Source organism: Medicago truncatula, chromosome 1, assembly GCF_003473485.1.
Source record: "Medicago truncatula cultivar Jemalong A17 chromosome 1, MtrunA17r5.0-ANR, whole genome shotgun sequence".
In the NCBI taxonomy this organism is placed as follows: Eukaryota; Viridiplantae; Streptophyta; class Magnoliopsida; order Fabales; family Fabaceae; genus Medicago; species Medicago truncatula.
In genome coordinates this window covers 18437580-18460430 of record NC_053042.1, presented here as the reverse complement: position 1 = coordinate 18460430, position 22851 = coordinate 18437580, and the positions used below count along the sequence as shown (strand labels likewise).

The 22851-nt window shown below is 31.5% G+C and overlaps 1 protein-coding gene and 1 long non-coding RNA gene across 2 annotated transcripts; both read left to right on the top strand.

The window, feature by feature from the left end:
- Positions 1-7120: 7120 nt before the first annotated feature.
- On the top strand, positions 7121-7584 carry LOC120580237 (uncharacterized). The gene is made up of 2 exons (XR_005645943.1): positions 7121-7204; positions 7314-7584. It is a non-coding gene; the product is annotated as an uncharacterized lncRNA (long non-coding RNA).
- A 9414-nt stretch (positions 7585-16998) lies between these two features.
- LOC120580231 (uncharacterized) lies at positions 16999-17952 on the top strand. Its single transcript, XM_039833773.1, has 3 exons — positions 16999-17147; positions 17249-17418; positions 17516-17952. The coding sequence occupies exons 1-3, from the start codon at positions 17038-17040 to the stop codon at positions 17686-17688; spliced, it is 453 nt and encodes a 150-aa protein (XP_039689707.1). The 5' UTR covers positions 16999-17037; the 3' UTR covers positions 17689-17952.
- Positions 17953-22851: the final 4899 nt, after the last annotated feature.

The following is a 22851-nucleotide window of genomic DNA, read 5'->3' as shown; positions in this document are numbered from 1 at the left end:
ATTGTTAGCCATTTTGTAAAAATGATTATTATATAGTGATGGATTTGGAGGATAAGTGTACGTATTGAGCATATAAATAAGACTTGTTTGTACAATTTAGATTCATTTTGCATTGTTCAACCAATAAATTAATAAGGCTTAAATATGGTTTTGGTCCCTGCAAATATAGCGAATTTGGGTTTTGGTCCTTGGTAAAAAAAAAATTTGAAATCAATCCCTGCAAAATTTTTTGTTTTTTAAAAAGGTCCTTGGCCCCACTTTCTTGTCTATGTGTCTGATTTTTGCATATGTGTCACCTGCTGACTGTTTCATTTTGCACACGTGGCAGCCATGTCATTTAAAAACAATTTTAAAAAAACAAAAAACATATTTACTTAATAAAAATTAAAAAACAAATAATTTTAATTAATTGAAATTATAACTCTTCACTCCTGTTGAACCCAGCCGCCCAACCAAAAGCTTCTTTCATCAATGGCGGAAACTCCCAACAGCTCCCAAACTGTCGCTGAGGTATCAATTTCTCTTCCTTTTACTTATCAATTTCCAATTCTTCTTAAATACCTCCTCCAAGGATCTTTGTTTTAATTCCAATCTATTTCTTTTTCGAATGAAAACAAATTATAAATTGAACCTTTTCGATTCAATTTAGAAGATTGAGAAGGAAAGGAACGATTGAGAAGAAAAGGGAGAAATGAGAAACCCTATATTTTTTTTCAATTAATTAAAATTATTTGATTTTTAATTTTTATTAAGTAAATATGTTTTTTGTTTTTTTAAAATTGTTTTTAAATGACATGGCTGCCACATGTGCAAAATGAAACAGTCAGCAGGTGACACATATGCAAAAATCAGACACATAGATAAGAAAGTGGGGCCAAGGACCTTTTTAAAAAACAAAAAATTTTGCAGGGATTGATTTCAAATTTTTTTTTTTTACCAGGGACCAAAACCCAAATTCGCTATATTTGCAGGAACCAAAACCATATTTAAGCCAATTAATAAATAGATTGTGTTCATGCCATGCAACCTTAGCTATCATTGATCAACCATCAACTCTTAACATTATTTTAAGTACTTGCACTGCTGTTGAGAAACAATTCACCTTTTTGGTATAATCGGTTGAATTCAAGAATCATCATTTTGTATTTTAGTCTATTACTGTCTTGAAAGCTAATATGTTAATTTGATAAAAAAAAATAAAATGATTTGGTTGTAATTTTGGTCGTAAAAATGATTTGATCGTAAAATATCGACTTTTATCATCCTATAATGGCACGCCATTTTGGTCATACAAGAGAAAATGATGTTTTTGGATTGTAATTTTTTATTTATTTTTAATTCAATTGTACTAATAACTAAAAAAGTAAACTTATTAGAGTAAACTTATTGAATGTTTTGGGATCGTAATATTTTATTTATTTTTAAATAAATTGTACTGATAACTAAAAAAGTAGACATATTGGGTTTATTAGAAAACAATTAATATAAATCTTATCTTTATTTGATATTATTATAGTAATATGATGATACATATAGAAGGACTTTATTGCGAATTGTATCACAACTAGCGCCAACTTATGATCACGTCATTTTCTAAGTAAAGTGCTCATACAATGGAATCGTTTTAGACTGACTTAGGTAATTAATTATATTCAGCCTTTTTAAATTTTAAATAAAATCAAACTTTTTTCATGATGAAAAACCGGATAACCCCTAAACAACAGAGTGAAACAAACTAGCAATTCACTTGGAAAACGGTACGAGGTATATATATCACCTAAACAAACAACATAACAAAAGTGGGTTCTAACTACAAGGTCTCAAGCCAACACCACTAGACCAACTCTCAATTTTTATTTTTATTTTAAAAATTAACATTTTAATTGATGTATTTTGATAGTTTTACTTTTTTAAAAAAAAGTTATAATCAATTAAAATGCTAAATAATATTTAAAATCATATAATTGTTTGAAATTGTTTACTGATGTTAAATTAATATTATAATCACTATAACTATCAGTATGCTAATGCTACCAAGGTAAAAAGACTTGTATGGTGATGGATTTGGAGGATAAGTGTACATATTGAGCATATAAGTAAGATTTGTTTGCACCATTTATATTCATTTTGTAGTTTTCAACCAATAAATTAATAAATAGATTGTGTTCATGCCATGAAACTTTAGCTATCATTGATCAACCATCAACTCTTAACATTACTTTAAGTACTTACACTGTAGTTGAGAAACAATTCACCTTTTTGGTATAATCGGTTGAATTTAAGAATTATCATTTGTATTTTAGTCTATTCCTGTCGTGAAAGCTAATATGTTAATTTGATAAAAGTTGATTTTTTTTTTATCAAAGAAAACTAAATTCATATCGTTAATTAAAAAAGATTCAATACAGGAGGACAAATCTCAAAAACATGGCGACTAGGCCAAAAACATGTCTCCCTAGCAATTGTATGAGCAGTCATGTTCGTTTGACGCCTGACAAACTTCACCTCAAATTTGGAAAATAAATATAACAGACTTAATATAAGAGACTATAACATTAAACTTTGATATACCACTACTCTAATCTGAAATTCGATCCACCAGAGTACGAGAATCCGTCTCAAATACGACCTTATCCCATCCTTTTGTAATCGTAACTTGAATTGCTTCTTGCAACGCCATAGCCTCACCTTCAAGGACTAATTATGATCAGATTTTCGCGTCGAATAGCCAACAAACACCCATTTGACATTCCTAAAGCAACAACATGTAGTCGAAATCCCTACGGAGCTATGGAAAGCAATATTAACATTACACTTAGACCATCCATGATTGAACTTTTCCCATTGAATCTATGCGGGCAAGGCAGGAGCTGTACTCCTCCCCGACCTATTCATTTCTTGGGCAAGTTTCCATTGTTGTAAGTTGCTCAACGCCAACCTCCCAATTCCCAACAGTGTATGACAACTAGAGTTCCAAACAACATCACTCTTTGCTGTCCATAACTGCCATAACAGGACCACGACACAGCCACCCGTATCAGCACTCTCCTTGCAACAAATATAAAAAATAAGCTCCAACATGGACTAAAATAAGAATGGCATCGGTAACAGCACAACAGAAAGCCCGTAAGAAAACCAACTCTCCCTAGCTACATCACAAGCAACAAAAGCATGCCAATTTGTTCCCTCGTCACCATCACACCACAGACATCTATTTGTACACGACACATGACGCTAGATCAACTTAGACCGAGTTGGAATACAACCCCGACATATCCGCCACAACAAGTTTCGCGCTTTGTGAGGAGCTTTAACTTTCCAAATGGCATTCCACCCTCCTTGTACATAGTAATGGGACGACATAATAATATCCCGAGCAGCAATGCGGTTCCCTGATCTTACTGAATATAACCCATTACTCTCCTCTTGCCACACAACTTTATCCTCTTGCACTTATGGGAACAACATGGTCTGAATAATAGCATGTACCCCTTCAGAAGAAAACAATTCAGCAATCTTGTCAACATCCCATTCCTTTACTCCATCAATCAGTAAATCAGACAAGAATAAATCATACACACCTTGGTTTTGAGGAGCTGGAAGCCAATTACCATACTCACTACGCAACCAAGGGTCTTGATAAAAATTGATTTGGTAACTTAAAAAAATTATTTGTGCAAGTTCACAAAATACGATTTTACACCACTCATAGTTTGCAATTGTCTGCAATACCCATTAGAGATTTGATAAAATTCCAAATATTTTAAATCTTATTTCTCAAGATTCATTGTGCAAAAATTGTGTAACTCTTTATTTTTACTCTTATTTGTATACTAAAATTCCAAATATTTTAAATCTTAATTCTCAAGATTCATTGAGCTCGTGGTTGTAACTCTTTTTCAACAAACTTATTACTATCATTTTATTCATAGACAATCAAACTTATTGCAACAAAACTTTATTGAATAAACTACACATCTTTGAAATCCCAAAGTCAATAGGCCAAATTTTATAAACTTATTTGTCAAAACCAAAGAAGTTTTCACCAATATACATTGTGATCAAAGCTCCCTCGCCATTTTAAGAAATTCCAGAACTACAACATCTCTAATTAGAATTTTGATCGAACAAACATGCACTGTGAGCCAATAACTATAATTTCTGCCTCATTCAAGGTTCATGCTTGCTCTTCATATATTGTATACGACGTGAACAAAGAGTCCCACATGTTAACATACAATACACATTATTATACATGTTATTGTTGACAAACAAAGCACAATGTTTCTGCAAATAAAATCAAAATTTTTAGGAGTTTAAATTGTTTTTGAATAACCAAAGTGCTGGATCATTTTAGTGTGCTCTTACTTGCATATCCCATACCATGTATAATATGATCATGAATATATACTCAATAAACAACAACATAGATAAAAGGATCCCATATCATAAATTCAAAACCAAGCACCATTACAAAATAGAACCTTGCTGTAGGGCATAAGTTCAAACAACTTAAATTGAAAAATAAAGATCAAACTAAATTAAAACAACAAAAACACCACAATTCACTCAAAATACATCCTAGGCACATCAAACCAAATTTCCAATATGTTGAACCAAAATGTTCGTGATCCCCTAAACAACCATCAAAGCGAGTAACCTAATGGCGAATAACCCTAAAATAAAGTGTCTCGTTCATTCCATCAGCAGGAGCACATATCATAACATGGCAACCTCCAGTAATTCCCCTCACATCCACCACCTTCTTCCAGCCACCACCTATCTTAAAGTGCCTGTAAGGTATGGTACCATAAACTAGTGTGCACATCCACTTGTTCCCATAATCATCGACCAGTTTCAATGAAGTAGTGATCTTGTCCAAGGTCAGCGCACAAAACCCACCAAAAGCAAGAACCTTGAAAAAAAAAAATTAGTTGTCAGTTTTTAATATGCACCAAGACAGCTTATTAGCATCAATCAAAATGTGATGGTAATTAACTCACCAACCAGCCAGACTTAATCTCATCACTAGTCAGCCTCTTTTCATATGAGAATTGGAAACTCATCTCATCTTGAGCATAAGGTGTAGGAACAGCATCCATCATTTGGAAAGGCAGCCAAGAACGATCAATCATAAACTTCATTGATGGCGTAAACACAGGATTACGGATCTTCTGCCAAACCTATCTTTCAAGCTTATTTCAAACCTTCCATAGCCAAGAAACACCATTGATATCCAAGAACCCAGAGTAAGTTTGTAAAAATCCCTAAGCGCATGCCATCCCCTAGTTAGGTACACGCCACTCTTGTGTTTCTCGACATAAACCTCAAATTCATTACCGTTACCATCAACCAAAGTTGCTAGACGATCCAGCTGGTCACCAAAGTCGTGACAGAACATGCTTGGAAGAAGAACAACTCCCTAAACATTGAAGAAAAATTTAAATGTTAGTAATACAACCACGTGCAGATAGTCAAACGTAAGATCACATACATGTAGATCAAAGCAACAAACTTACATGCTCAACATCAAACCCAACAACATATGTTCGGTATTTCTGGCGAAGATCGTTAACAATCTTAGAAAATTCATCAACATGATTAGGATCAAGTGGCTCTGCAAAATCAAGAACTAAATCAGAATGCTTATCAAAATACATATATAACTTATTTCATTTTAGTTTGATGAGTTTTACCGGTCAGAGTGTGGTAGGATAATAGGGTCTCAACGTCTCTGTTAGGCATGGCTGAAACGATTAGAAGTAAAACCAAAGTAATATGGGTTGTTGATTGAATAGCATAGTGTATATATACTGTTAAGGCACGCATAACATAAACATTGGATATTTATTGCATAGAAAACCAAAGAGAAGATGTATAGTTAACTATTGCATGGAAAAACCAATGCATTTTAATGTCCCTAGTAAGCTAAACGGGTAGAGTTTACTAATGCCATGCAATTAAGGCTACCAAGAGGGTAAGTCTGATTTGAAATTTCAAATAAGTGGCGCTAGAAAATGTAGGTTTAGGGTTTGAGAAGTAGGGTTAGCACATCTTGGATTAGATATAAGAGATTGCATATATATGATAGAAAAACCCTAATTTTATTGTTATCCAATTAGTCAAAGAATGTAAGAGGCTATAGAAAAACCCCAATATGCATATGATCATCACTTGCACTAGAATTGTGTTTTACTCCCTCTGGTCCTATATATAAGAAAATTTTCAAAAAACGTTTTGGTCCTATTTATAAGAAAAAGTCACAACTTTTAAGGTATATTTATTGTTTAAAAGACTTTTCTAACCCTCATTTAATGTTGGTCTTTTCAATATTAGTGTGTATATTTAATACTTCACAAATTTTTAAGAGGGTATATTTGTAAAAACATTCAAAAAAATTACAACAACTCATGATTTTATATCCAGATAATGGTAAGCGATGAGTAGATTATTAATTCTTTAGTAATTAATTCTACGAATTCTTGTAGAAATTTAACCACTCTAAAAAAAACCAACGAGTCACACACTAAGCATAGCAACTCCTTTACTATAAAATGATTAATCAATTTTTTTATTCAATCTTATAAAATTTGTCATTTCTTTTTTGGGAATAAGAATTCGTCATTTTCTTGGTTTTGATGATTTTTGGTTTCTTTTCTTATATAAAGGACCGAAGGGAGTAGTTAATTGAGGAGAGAAGAAAAAAAAATCAATTTTCAAGAAAAAACCTTATTAATAAGATTTTGAAAAACTCGAAGTGGTGCATTAATCACCCCTTATCATGTGCATTTTTGCACAGATTAAAGTTGTGGTTCAAACACCAAAAAACTCACTTACTTACTTCTAGTCTCTAGAGTTGAATTCGTAAACGAAATTAATGGAGAGAACCATTAATTGATTCTTTTAACCGAAAACATGGAGGAAGATAAAAAACGAATCCACCTTTTTCAAGAGAGAAAACAAATCGTATCGCTTAGAATGCACAATTAATTTTAGTCAAAAAAAAAAAAGTGCAAAATCAATTTTAGACAAAAAATAATTAATGCGCAATTAATGAATGAATTGATATGCATTTACTCCATATAAACAGGGTATTATACATGTCGAAAGTACCAAAAGAACGAAAAAAAACCTAAAACAAGTGACTCAATGGCTTCTCTGAAGTTTATCCTTGCAGCAATGCTCATTGCTATTTTCTTTCTTGGTATGTTACATATTAATAAGCAAAAATATTCTTTAATTCATGATTTTCAATACTATTATTATATCATATATGTTGATTTATTATAGTGTGAAATACCAATAAAATGCAGGTGTGAGCAGCAAACAATTCTGCCCAGGAACATGCAAAAACTATCCTAATTGTAATGCCTACTGCAAGAAAATAGGCTATGAGATAGGAGAGTGCATTCCACCTGAGAATCACTTCTGCTGTTGTGCAAAAGTCGATGAAATCAACTATCATAACTAAGTGATTTCTAGGAGAAGCTTGATTTGTTATATTTGCGCTTTTTGGCTCAATATATGATTAACTATAAGCTTAATTTCTCAATAATTGCTAGCAACAACAGTTTATTCTTCTAATGTCCATATAGCCTCCTTATGCTCATCCTTCAGTTGCCAAATTTTATTTAAAACTGCGAGAAATGGCTGAAAATGATTTCGCCGGCCGTATACCAAATTACGCAACACATAGATTGTTAGGGCTTTTATCCAACAACATTTACAAGCAACTCTTGTCATAAAATCATCGAATTTCCCTGGGCTCGTGGTATTATCGTAACTGATGAATTTAATACCACCATTTTCACGTTGGTTAAATGAAAAGGACCCTCCAAGTAACAAGCAAACATTAAGAATGCTGCAAAAAATTTGTCACAGAAGCTGGAAAAACCCAACTAGAATCTGTGCGCACATCATTGGCTTGTTCTAAACTTTTTTTCTGATAATTCACATAATTTAAATCAATCAAAAATTACTATAGTTCCAAAAACTATAATATTGAAGAGGACATATGATCCTTTTCTATCTCAAGAAATTGTAGAAGTGGATCTACAATAACATTGATTAAGTGAAGTTTCCATTTGTTTCCCAGAGAATTTAGAACCTTTATTCATTTTCATTTCCAATGCATAGAGCCCAAGCATTGCAGCTTAACAATATCTTTCATAAGGAAGGGGTTATTTATAAATTATACATCAATTGAAGACATAAATGGATGTTGGATGGTGGGAGAAAAAATGATGATGAACATTGACACCCATTGCTATATTTTGGGGTTGATGTGATTGCCATGATTGACGCTCTAATTGTAACCAAAGAAGTCACAATAATTGAAAGGAGAATGCTAATGAGTGTCGTTGGGACATTGGTTAAAGTACTAAAATAAGTAATTTTGCAACAAAAAGTTGTGTAATACTAATGGATAAATTTTGCAACATTGTTCATATTTTATTTTGTTCACAAAAAAAAAAAAAAAAACAGCATTTTCTGTTTTGCAAAGGCACTTTTGTGGAAAAACAAAATTAAACTAAAAATAAAAGGGCTTATATTAATATATACCAAACTTGATATGCATATTTTTTGGCACAATAATTGGTGTATATATATTCCAGCGTATATTTCCTAAAAAATATATATTTTCTAGCGTATATATAATAATTTGGTGTTCCTTCAAAAATATATATTGGGTGTTACAGAAGGAGCTCAGATTATTATCATAAATTGTGTTAGTTGATATTGATGAAGGAATTAGCAATGATTGATTGAGCTCATTAAAAGAAAATTTGATAATCAAATATACTTCCACAATTATTTGCTACAAAATCATTACAATTTCGGAGGTCACATAATTAATTCCTTCACCTCCACGCACACATCCAAAGTTTCCTTTTTCGGCTTCATTTCTGTGTTTTTTTTTTTTTATTTTTTTTTTTATATAAATTCCTGTTCCAGTGTGTGACGATGGATCTTGTTATAGGTGAAAAAATCAAGGTGTTGGGGAAACTTGGGGGTGGAGGATTTAGAGTGCTTTATTTGGGTATGCACTTTATCAATTTATTTTAACGTTCTTTTTATCCTTTGAATAACATGTGGACTTGTTGTTTCAGGTGTTGATGTGAAACTCAAGAGAAAGTGGCTGTTAAGATGGTGAGTGAAGTTATGGATTCCATATTTTGCTATTGTTTTTCTTAGGGTTAAATATGTTTTTGGTCCATACGTTTTGCACGATTTTGAGAATTAGTCTTTACATTTCAATAAATGTTTTTAAAATCCCTACATTTTTCCTGAGTTAGCGTAAATAATCCCTGTTGTCAAATTTCTAACGTGATGTCAATGTTGACGGTTCAATCTCGCCGGAAAACGGCGGAGAACTTCACCACGATCTTTCTCCGCAGCTTCGTAGATGCGGATCGCCGGTGTTCGTCACACTTCCGGTGAAATATGTTGGTTTAGAGGGGAAGATTTGGAGGCCGAAAGCGATGATGTTATCGTTGAAAGCGCTTGTTGTTACGGGTGTGGAAGGTGTTGTGGTGGAGATTTGGTGGGGTGGGGTTGAACTTGTTATGATGGCCTGTGTTTCATCAACATGGCACCGATGGCAGGGACCAATTGCACTAACGGAGAAAAAATGTAGGGATTTTAAAAACATTCATTGAAATGTAGGGACTATTCTCAAAATCGCGCAAAATGTAGGGACCAAAAACATATTTAACCCTTTTTCTTATTACCTCTGCTTCGATCATATAGATGAGTGTTTTTCCCCCATAAGTTTTTCTTAAGCTGCGTTGCTATCAAATCTGCAAGAATTTGCTTTTTGTTTTATAATTGTTACTTGTTGACTTCTGTAGACTCTTTTTTTCTCGAGATCATCATTTAATAATGTGCTAACAATTTTCTCTACATTTTCATTGGCTTCTCACCAACCTGTAATTGCAAAGTATCCCTGACTTCTCCATGAGTCAAGCAAATATTTATGCTTCTTGAAGGAAGACATAAGTTTTCATTTTTCCAAGAGTTGCATCTGTTTTCTTTTATAGAACAAACTTGTTAGTTTGAGTTCAACTAATTCGTTATTGTTAAAATCGCGTCTATAGCAGCTATATATATCCCATATAACTTTGACATGATAAAGGAATGGGCTGACATCTGTTAGTATTTTTGGCCCTTTTAGTGAGATTTGCTATATATATCTCATATAACACAAAAATTTCTATATACACCCTCCTATAAAAAAAATTGGTTGTTCTTGATAATATGCTAAAAAATTTATTATCGAAGAAATTGGTGCTATTTTTTTGGGCCCTTTGTTCCTAATAATGTGCTTCACTAATATTAAAAATATCGACGATATTTATTATCCAAGAAATTGGGATAATTTTCGTAACAAAGCAAATTCTATTTTAGTTGAAAATAGGGTGCTAAAATTTCAGTCTACTTCACATGTGCTATTTTTCTCTACTTCTACGGTATTTTTATTTTGTTTTGATGTATATAGAATATTTAATTTATTTTCAGATGTTGTCTAAAAAAAACATTTATTTTGCAGTGAAAAGCAAAATAAAAAAACAAAATGAAAAGCAAAAAAACACAACAATGAGCTAAAAAAATTATGATGCATTATGTAAGGATCCTTTTTTCATATTATGCCTAAGGCCCGTAAAACTCTAGGAATGGACCTGCTATAGCTTTAACATATGAAATAAAATCTTTTATACTATCCAACTAAATTGTAAACTAACATTACCATCTCAAATACTAACAACTATTATACAACATTATGGTTACTGTTACTCATATTGTATTAAAATTACTACTATTAACTGTGTAATAACTATATACTTTTTATTTTTATTTTTATTTGGAAAGCGTGATGATTTTAGTTATTGTATATGCAGAGGGTGAAAGGAAGAATTTATTTGGTTTAGAGCGAAAGGTGAAGAGTGTGAGTATTGGTCAAAGCAATACAACAACAGCTAACTTAAGTTTTGGAGAGCTTTCAATAGTGACAGAAATTTTTACGGAATGGTGGTTTTGGAAGAGTTTACAATGTTTGTTATATATTTTCATTTTGGTTTTTTATGTTCTAAATGTTTGTTAGATTTTGTACTTTCGGCCTTTTGCTGTAAAACAATTAAATCCTGATTGTGGTCAAAGTTGTCACGGATTTTTAACTAGGTTCATATGATAAGCGTGCTACGTCATTCTAATCATCTAAATTTAATTGGAATATGACAAGTTTAGAATGACGCAACACGCTTAGCATATGAACCTCTGTATTTTCGTGTCAACCTTAACCACCATCATGATTTAATTGTTTTGTAGCAACAAGATGCACATGCAAAATATATAACAAACATTTATAACTTAGAAGACCAAAATAAAATGAACATAACTTATGAGAACCAAAAGTATAATTTAGCCAAAAAAAATTCATTTACAATTATAATATATAAATGAACAACGTCCTAAAAGTTACCACACCGGTTGGGAGACAACCCTTGTAAACTCTTCCAAAACCACCTTCCCCTATCAATTCCTTAAAATTTTCTGTCACCATTGAAAGCTATCCAAAACTAAAACTAGTTGTTGTCGTACTTCTTTGACAACTACTCTCACTCTTCAACTTTCCCTCTAAACATAACAAGTTCTCCCTTTCAACCATAAAATCTTCACTCTTTCCAAACAAAAACAAAAAGTATATATAGTAATTACTAAGTAATTAACAATATTGTTGTATAATTTGAGATGGTAATGTTAGCTTATAGATTAGTTGGATAATATAAAAGATTTTAGTTGACAATAGAAAAGAAATAGTAGTGTGAGGTTTGGAGCAAGGAATACATTGTATTGTTCTTAAGACTCAAATAAGTTGATTACAAATGAGTCATGATTGTTTATTTATAGGTGTGGATTTAGTTGATCCTGGGTTTTCATGACGTCATAATACAAATGTATGAGTATTGGTTTATTCTATGAAAAACTAAAGATTTAATTACAATGGTCCCCTAAATAAAAACCTTTGTTACATATGCAAATGTCAACACTCTCCTTAGATTGGTTAGTGGGGGCAATTTATTTAACATACTCCTAAAAAAACCTGTTTTTTTTTATCAAAGTTCTTATTTAAATAAGTTTCTAGTTTTATTACCTTGCAGAACAAGGAAGAAGAGATGATCTTAAATCACTTAGTGATGTGCTAATGTACTTTTTGAGAGGAAGGTTGTTTGGATGCCGAAATTTTTACTTCTTTCAGTATCCTTGTCATTCTACTTTCTAACTTGTTATAGCAAACTGTTTCCAGTCTTCCAAGGCAAGTCATAAAAGCTGACACTAAAAAGAAGAAATATGACATGATAAGGGAAATGGCGATACTTAATCAAACAACAATACCGATATTTACTTTGTGTTTGATTGGACTAAATTGAAGTATCCACAAATTGAAGCTGAGCATGAAGAAACAATGAACCAATAAATTGCAGTTATATAGTTATGCTGAGTCTGCACAATTGTTAGAAGCAATGACCAATTAAACAATTCTTCAGTGCACAATTGAGATTATTTTCGAGTGAATCGATTCTCTCTCAAAGTTTCTCCAAATTTTTGTCTAATCACTATTAGAAACTATCGATGTACCTGCGAAATTTCCGGCTGAAATTTATCCGCAGGAATACCTGAGGATTTTCATGCGGTTATCATTATACTATGGTCACTTCCTGCGGGTAACTGTATCTTCTGCTGAGGATTTTCCTGCGAATGAATTTGAATTCTTTTTGGTCACTTTTCCTGCGGATTTAATTTTCTTTTTCTTTATGAAATTTTATAAATTGAAAGGTTTTTAGTATTTTTTTTCCTATTTACATAGTAAACATGGACCCTATAATTTAAAATTAAATTCCAAATGATACTATCTGTCAAAAACAAATTCCAAATAATATTAGAACACATTATATATTTTTAAAATATCCAATTATATTTTTTTTATATAGGGTTAATTAAGTTTTTGGTCCCTATAAATATCTGCAGTTTTGTTTTTAGTCCCTATAAAAATAAATCACACTTTTTAGTCCCTATAAAATTTTTTGTTAGTGTTTTTAGTCCCTGTTAAATTAAAATTTGTTTAATTATGTTTAAACTTCTAAATTTTTGAAATATTTTTTACATACATGTTCATAACATCGTAAGACACTCTTTTGTAAAAAATTTTAGTTTTTTTTAACATGTAATGAATTAAATATGAATTTTTCTAAAAGCCAAATTTTCAAAATTATATTAATGAAAATTTGGACCTAATAATAAAATTTTAAGTTACTTTTTTTGCGGAGGAACTTAGTATAATATTCTAAGTAAGTATGTGAAAAATATATGTTACAAATTTAAAAGTTTAAGCACAATTAAGCAAATTTTAATTTTACAAGGACTAAAATTATGTGTTGGTCCCTGTTAAATTAAATTTGTTTAATTATACTTAAACTTTTATATTTTTAAATGATTTTTAACAGACATGTTAAGAACATTATAATAATCTCTTTTATAAAAAATTAGAATTTTTTAACATGTAATGAATTAAATATAATTTTTTTAAAACGCCAAAAATTCAAGATAAAACTAACAAAAATTTGGACCTAAAAATAAAATTTTGAGCTAATTTATTTTGGCGGAACCTTTTATAATGTTTTAAACAAGTATGTAAAAAATCATTAAAAAATTCAAAATTTTAAGCATAATTAAACAAATTTTAATTTAACAGGGACTAAAAACACTAATGGAAAATTTTGTAGGGACTAAAAAGTGTGATTTATTTTTATAGGGACTAAAAACAAAACTGCAGATATTTATAGGAACAAAAACTTAATTAACCCTTTTATATATATTCAATGTTAAAATATTTTGAAAAATAATAATTTTTTAACGCAATTTTGAAAAATAATATTAGAACACAAATATCAATCAAAATAATACTATTAACACAAATATTGACAAAATACTTGGACATTGTGTTTGGAATTGGTCATATCCGTATTTATTGTGTACAATATCAATTTAATAGTTTTTATCTCTTTTATTGTAATGTTTTAGATTTTTTTTAAATTAATTTATATTTGGTATAATAGTCATTTTTGTCCTTGAGTTTGTAGTGAATATCCACAACGGCCATTCAATGTATCCAAATTCGAAAATACTAGGTATAATAGTCAATCTCTTACGTTAAACAGTAACCTCTACAAAATACTCTGTTAATTTTGTCACATCAATATTTCAATATAATTATATATTATCACATTAATTTTTATAAGTATTACAAAATACTCTGTTAATATTGGCATATCAATTTCTATATTAAAAAAGTTAATTTCAATATTGAAAGACAATTTTAACACGAAGTTTCCTGAAGTTGGTGATCTTTTACGTAGGAGAATATTTTGCAGCTGAAAAGAGCGTATAAGCATAATGACAAGGTTTGTAACTAAGCACCCTTGCGTGTGTTCAAATTTTACTTTTATTCGGTTTTTAATTTGGTTCTAATTGTTTTTTCTTTTGTCATCATTTGTAGCCTCAATTACTTGCTGCTGTTAAGTTTGTAGCACATCTGGTATGTAGTTCCTTTGTTGTATGACTTATACTTTTGCATTGTACAGATTATTATTGTTGCCTATATTTCATTGTCGGGTCTGTGTTAGTGTTTAATAGGTTTTGATTGTGATATACATTATTATGTTACATGGTAATACTATCTATCTTATCTTATCTTATTATCTAATCCTAAACTACAACGCAAACAAGATATGCAACCCCTTAACCCTAGATTATGAGCGGGAAATTACATCTTAAAACAACAATGAAAGTCATTTTTGAAATTCAAATTCTCTTTTGTGTTTGATAAGAAGCTAAACCATCCTTTGTGCCAACAGTTAATGAAGAATTAAATGTGTATGTCTGAGTTCAAGATCCTTAACTAGGTATTCTAAACAACAATTACACACTCTTCTTATTCCTCCATTACCGGCATTGAATGTTTTCAATTTTCCAATGCAACATATACAAATGGAAAGTGCTGTGTGCATCTATAATCGCATACATACTCTTATGTCTTACGTATTTTGAGAGGCATGTATTATTCTTTTCACCATTTCTGTCATTCATTCTTTCTTCAACTCCATGTCTCTTTCTAATATGTTCATATCTCTATCTCTCTCCATCTCCCATTTTACCTCGATTCAATGTGACGAAACTGATGCAAAGGAGATCAAGTGATTTGAGAAGCTGTGAAGAAAGAAGCGTATGCATGAGAAAGGAAGAAGCATTGGAGGAAGAAGCGGGATCTGAATCCACCGGCGACGAAGCTTTCAATTCCGGAAGTTCCGATGAAGGAAAACGTGGATGTGTGAAGGTGAAAATGATGGGTAATTTTCTTTCAATTTCCATTTTCAGTTTTTTTGAATTTTTTGAATCTCTTACATGCTAATTGAAATTCTTACGATGCTACTTTAGATCATGAGTTCCATTTTATTTGTAAATGAAATACGATTTTTTTATTTTTCATATAAATTTTATTAATTTTTCTGGTATTTTATTTGTTTATTCATTATTCAGATTGTTTTTTTAGCCGTGTAGATACTGTCTTCCCTAAATCATCAATATGTGGTTCCTAAAGTTTCTGAATATTTTATCCTTTTAAAATGGAATTTAAATAACCATAGAAAAGGTCTCTCCATTGGATTTGTCTATGCCTTTTTAACATGAATTCAAATCCCCTTAAAAATTAGTAATTTGTCTACAATTTAGGTTTAAAGGTAACTTATCTTAATATATAAGCTGAGTTTAACTATGCCTTTTTAATGTAGGTGTCAATTACAATGTTAAGACCATTGATATTAAAGACATTAGCAAAGGAATTTTGTTGGAAGCTTGCTATAACAATCGTAGATTTTAGGACTATGGTGAACAATGATGGGCCACGAATATATTGAAATTGTGATCATAAAAGCAAAGGTAAATGTGTTGTTTGACAGGAAGCATAGGTTTATGATTCAGCTGTTTTGGATTTTTTCTTTTATTGAATCAACCAAAAGGAAATGTAAGAGATGATGTTTCCAATTCTCATTGTCTTTGTGGTTTATGAGTAAACTCTTATGAGTTTCATTTTTTGTAACTTCATTTTAAACTCTTAGAAATATTTTCTGTAGGTTATCATTGTTATATATATACATGTAACTAATATTTTTTTTTTTTTTTTTTACGTGGAGCGCAGTTTAATAACAGTCTTAATAATAATATCTCCTATACTAGAAAGCTCAAGTTATGAGATGTAGGCTAGGCTATGGTATGTGAAAAAAATAACTAGCGGTATGATTCAGATAGTAATCAACGTGATTATTGCTGTTCTTATAGGATGATAGCAGACCGTGCTGCTACTCAATATGAAACTGATCTGATTTATATTATGAAGCTTTGTGCTGCTACTCAATCAAAAAGATAATAAAATTGCTAACCTTCACAACTTAGATGATCTACAGCAAAAAATAAAAGAGGGAACTGCCTTGTTTAGAGAATAGAGAGAAGAATAACGAATAGGTTGTGAAAAAAGGAAGACTAGTGTATATATAGCAAAACAAGGATATGATTGGAATTTTAGTTTGTTTTAAACATATCTTTTTTTTCGTTAAAATCTTGTAACAAATTTCTCTCTCCTCTAAAAATAATCTATAAAAAAAAAAAAAAAAAAACTGCTCATAAGAACTTCTTATTTGAAACTGTTTTTAGATTATTTTCAGATTCTGATTTTTTTGAAAATCTATAACAAACAAATGCAATATTAAAAAAACTGATTATTTTGTTAAAAAAAGTGAATTTTTTTATAAAAAAAAGTTGTAACAAACGGGCCCTTACTATATACTTTTTGATTTATATAAGATAATCAGGCCTTAAGCAGGTTGGGCTGGGTTTTGTTCGATCTGATTTATATAAGACACTCACTCACTCAGCTCTCCCCTCACTTCACAAAATCTTTTTATTCCGAAACCCTAAGACGTCGTGATGTCTACTCAACCCGATAAGGTTGTCAAGTTCTCAGCCATTAACATTTCAGATTTGAACCGCACATTCACACATGAATATAGTTTTTACTTCAAAGAGTATTATCAATGGTTTGTTTACTTTTCCCATTTAAATTATTTGTTCGATAATTTACATGTTTTTTCAGGAGGTTTTTTTTTTTTTTTTTTTTTAACTTGATTATTTTTTGTAGGCAATGGAGTTTTTTCCCAAACTGGAACAAAACAAGTGGAACAGGAAACAATCTTAGCTTGATTAGTTTATGTTACAGAGGAGATCCCATGAAATTACCTGAAGATTGGGTAATGTGTGCTAGAATAAAGCTTACCCTCCTCAATTCTGATACACCAATTGTGATTAAAGGTAATTTCTTATTCTTGTTTATTTGTCTCATGTGATTTTAAAGCTACCACCGTTAGTTATTAGTAATCTAACAATTGTATAATTTTTTACCTTTCAGAAACGGTACACAACTTTACGAAATCGTCACCTGGTACCGGCATGTTTTTTTGCTTAAAAGAATATACTTTCGAAGATTCATGTAATATTGAAGTCAGTGTTTCATTCAGGCTTCTTAACAAAACAAATGAAATGGTTGATTTGCCTGGCTTTAGAAAGTTGGCAATATTTTAAAATCGAGTAAGGAGGTGACTGACCTAAATTCTGGAATACTTTTGTTAGTATTGTTGACAATCTCTTACTAGTTTGTTACTAAATTAGGTTATTGCATATGACCTATATGATCTTGTTGCAAATTAGTGCTTATCAGTTTCTGCAAATTTTGGTTTTCTCGGTGTTTGTCGAGAATTTAAGCTAGTTCACTTAAGTTGCTGCAAACTCAGTTTGCGTAAGTTTTCACAAACTCGGTCTGTTTAAGCTTTCACTTCGATTTGCATACGGAAAAAAAGAGCTAAATTTGAAATTAATGTCTGAAAACAGAAATTCATGACATATGTAATAAAGTATTAATAGAATACCTTGTGATTTAATCTTTTAATAGAATACCTCTTGAAGACCATGGTTTTATTCTATTTCTATAATCCTTTTGTCGATTAGTCTGATTGTATGTTTGATTTTTAGTAGGAAAGTAGTGCTTATAATTTTCTGCAAGTTTTGATTTTTTAGGTTTTTTGCGGAACAAAAACTTAGAAAAATTCTAATTAGAGACGGCATAAATCAGTCTCTTAAACACAAAAAAATCCGCCTCTAAACAGATTGGAGAAGGAATAGTTATGGAACTAGAGTTGTGGTTATTTTGCTCGTCGCTAAGGTTATTAGAGACGGATTTACAGTTTATGTCTCTAATTAGAGCAGAACATGTCTATCACAGAATTTTATACTCCGTTTCTACATAAATAAAATTCCATCGCTACATAAACTAAAGAGAAATGAGCACACTCCCTAACACACTCTTTTAACACACTCATATTCAACCATGTCACCAACTTTTTCAAATCTCTTTGACTGGTTACTTGTTATTAACCTTTTAACACTTTAATATTTTTTTATAAATTATTAGGTTTCAAACCGTCACCCACTACGTGTGAGAAGAACCATCATCCTAGGCAGGCTACAATTCTTGAATGCCCTAATTTCTTTTCAAAAATTTTCCTTCAAGAAACAATTAACAAAGATAAACTACCATTCCTTCAAAAAAAAAAAAAAAAAAACTACCATGGTATCTCTAAAAACTCGGTTGTATTTATGGCAAAACCACCACCGCTGTATTGAATTTTTTTGCTTTGCTCCTCTTCGCTAACAACACACCATAATGACTGAAACAGCATTGTTTTCTCCTCCACAATGAACTTGAGAATTGGTGGATCATTTAGGAAACTCTATACATAGATCTATGCTTTTCATAAAAATCATAGGCAATCAATGCACATAGTTATTTCATGAGAGGAATGGAACCATATGTAAAAATCGATTCAACTCTTCCATTGTAGTTCATGCCTGATCACGAATCAGAGCCTTGGAGAAGACAACTTCTCATTTGAAGCTGTTTTTAGATTTTGATTTTTTAAAAAAGTTGTAATAAACTAATGCAAAACTCTTAAAAGTATTTTTTTTTTTCCTTCAAAAAAACTATAACAAACGGGCTCTATATGTTCTTGTATTGATATTGATTGTCTATGGAAATGATTATGGAATGAGAAATTAGTGCTTATCGTTTTCTTCAAATTTTGGTTTTCTCAGTTTTTTTCCGAATTTAAGCTGCTGCAAACCCGTTATGTGTAAGCTTTCACTTCGATTTGCATATAATGTCTGAAAACATAAAATTCACTAGTATGCAATAAAGTATTAATAGAATACCTTGTGATTTAATCTTTTAATATAATACCTCTCGAACACTATGGTTTTATGCTATTTCTATATTCCTTTTGTTGATTAGTTTGATTGTTTGTTTGATTTTTTGTAGGGAAGTAGTGCTTATCATTTACTGCAAGTTTTGGTTTTTGGTGAAACATAACCTTGGTTCACTTAAACTTTTGCAAACTTAATCTGTGTGAGTTGCCGTAGACTTAGTTTGCGTGAGCTTCTGCGAACTCAGTCCACGCAAGGAAATACAAACTTTGTTTCAAAAAAAAAAAAAAAAGGATACGCAAACTCAATTTACATATGCAAACTCAACTTACCTACAATTTAATAACATAGGCATACATGAATGTAAGCCTATGAATGTGAACATTATTTACTTAAGCATACACATACATAGTTTTTGTAACATATGCAAACTCAGTTCACCTGATATTTTATTGTCAATACAAAAATAAATATTAATTGTCTGATACTTTCTCTTATACGCGTATTGGTATCGGATATGTTGGAACAATATGTGTTTCATAATAAACCTTAATGAGTTTTGATGATAACAAAGTATTAAAAATCGTCAATTGGTTATTGCTAATAATTGTTCAAGTGTACAGGACCATAGGCAAGTCAATCAATTTCAATAGGTCTTGGAAGAACAATGGAAAGCAAAGGAATCCGAAGCATCTGAAGAAAATTGCGTCTGAAGCTAAAGTGCTTCTGAAGCTGGAGTGCATCTGAAGTAAATGACGTCATCAGAAGCAGAAGCTCATCAGAAGCCCATCAGAAGCAAAGTTTCATCAGAAGCGAAATCATCACCAGAAGCTACAATTAATCAGTGAATTTAAACTGGAGATTCAAAGTAGCTGTTTCTCATTTCAACCTCGTCTAACAAGAACGAAGATTTGAAAGGGAGGTATCAACGGTCATTTGAAGAGCACTGAGTATTTGTCCTTCTTTATCAGAGTTTACAAAAGTACAAGTGTACAACCACTACCTCCATTACTCTGTTTTTGTCTACACTACAAGACAAGAAAACAACCATGCCTGCAGAAATGTTCCTTCAAGATGGGAATGAATTTGAAGCTAATTCTTCAAAGGACTACACCCATATCAGGCAAAGAATTACTGGTGGAAGATCAAAGGAACTCAACGACTCTTTAGACGTGCTAATCATTTCAACGTCTCTTTCACACCTCTATATAAAGGAGTGAAGACTTGAAGATTGGAGATAGAGACATACAAGTTAAAAAAGCGCCAAAACCCTGTCAATTTGATTCTACAAAGCACATTGAATTTCTGCACTGATTTGATACATCTTAGAAATTCACAAGTCTAGAGTCTTTATTACATTGTATTTGTGAACACCACTGATTGTATATCAAGTATTCAAGATCAAACATTTTCTCTGTATTTTTGTTTGAACAGAAGTCTCTTGCCTACGTGCTTGAGCATTAGAAGACTCTTGCTTAGTGTTTGAGCATTGGAAGACTCTTGCCTGCGTGCTTGAGCATTTTTGAGAAGTCTCATACTTAGAGAGTATTGAGCATTTGTAATCTTTGTGATTATAGTGAAATCTCCTTGGAAGTGCAAGGGGGACTGGACTACTTCCGATTTATGGAAGGAACTAGGATAACTGTTTGTGTCTCGCTTTTCTTTTCTCTGCTTTGATCTTTTCCGCTGCATATCTGATTCTGGTTATTACATCAGAAGCATTCCCAAACTGCTTCTGAAGTATTATCAGAAGAAGTATTTTTAGAGAAAAAGAAAACACAATTCAACCCCCCCTTCTTGTGTTTTTCTCACCTTCAGGATACCCCGTCAGACAAGATTCTTTCCCATTTTTTAAGCGGGGCTTCACAAGTTATCGAACCAAATCAGACCAAACCAAGCTATACGTACAATCAATTCAATTCAAACATCAATTTCACTAATTTTGCGCATTGATAAGTAGTAGCAAGCTATTCTCTTGTTTGTTTTCTAATCCGAAACTTGAATAACAACTTGTGTAGTACTTGTAGTAGTGATTCATCTATTTTTTAATATCCATTTGATCTGATTTGTTGCTGGTTGAACAACGAGGTATTTGATAAATATTCTGACCCAGGGTTTCGTTTTGGTTTTGCATTGTTTGAAATGTTAGTGACTATAAATCCATGTCTTTTTTACGGGTTTCCCTATTCTTAAATGTTCTGACCCAGGGTTATACATACTTCATATCAAAGAAATGAGATATCATACGTAATTTTATGTTGTTACGTATACAGACTTTTGACACACACTTGATACGACAAAGACATAGACATGTCGGCACTACTAATTTTAAAAATATAGGACACCCACACTGATACATATAATTAAAAATGGACAAAACTTAGGTACAGTACCCTAAGTCCTATTTTTACCATTCACAATTAAAAACTTACCCGTGTACTCTATTATCAGTTTACATCTCATTTTTACGCTAAAAGTTCGATGAGTGTTCGTTAACATGGAGAGTTCTTCCTCATCTTAAATTCTGCCAGACTCTCGTTATGACACAAACCGACAAAGCCACACCATTGAAAAATAATCACCGCACCGGTGAACACTGTAGTGTCCGATTAATGGGTTGTACAATTTTTTGCTGGCAAATTATGGTTGTTAATTTATGGATGGTTGCAAACATGAAAAAGATACGATAAGGTTGTCTTTGTGAATTGAACTTGGTTTGTTCATGTAGTTTGTTGTGGAATGAATGGAGACATCTGAAGGGTATGGAGTGTTCATGGCGGTGGGTTTCCATCTCATGTGTGAAACATAAAAGTGTTGTTGCAGTTAAGAAACTATGTGTAGATGGACGGTGGTGGATTTGATTTAAGATAGATAGATGGTGGGAAAAAAACTCCATTCGTGTGGAGGAACACGAGAACACTATGTGTAGGTGGTGGTTTGGTGTTTGAAGAAAAATCGCCTAATTTTTTAAGGGGAATAAGAGATTAGTACACGTGTAAGTTTTTAATTGGGAAAAATAAGAACAAGACTTAGGGTACTGTGATAAGTTTTGTCCTTAAATAATTAAAACATTAATATATAGATCTAAAATGAGCCATTTTGTACACTACAGAAAAGTTCTTAAACAAAATTAGATAATTAAATTATTTTTTAAAAAAACTATGTGAAAATGTCATGTGTATCCTAAAGAAATTATAAAGTCACCATGTCAAATAATAAAAAACTGTTGACTCAGCGCGCCACATCAGCCTTATTACACAGTCAGATGACGCCATATTTCATTTCTAAATAATAATAATCATCATGTTGCATGGTTGGAACCTAAAATACGAATTTTATGGGGTAAACCAAAACTCGCCTATATTGGGTAAAATATATATGAACCCCTTAAAATTTTAACCTTTCGGTTCACCTTGTTTGTACGATTAGAAACAAAGCGCAGCTCAGTTGGCAGGGACAATGCATTGTTATATGCAGGGATCGTGGTTC

Coding starts and splice junctions, on each gene's coding strand:
- LOC120580231 (XM_039833773.1), top strand. CDS start 17,038: ATGTCTACTCAACCCGATAAGGTTGTCAAGTTCTCAGCCATTAACATT. Junction 17,148..17,248: donor TTCAAAGAGTATTATCAATG/GTTTGTTTACTT, acceptor TATTTTTTGTAG/GCAATGGAGTTTTTTCCCAA. Junction 17,419..17,515: donor TACACCAATTGTGATTAAAG/GTAATTTCTTAT, acceptor TTTACCTTTCAG/AAACGGTACACAACTTTACG.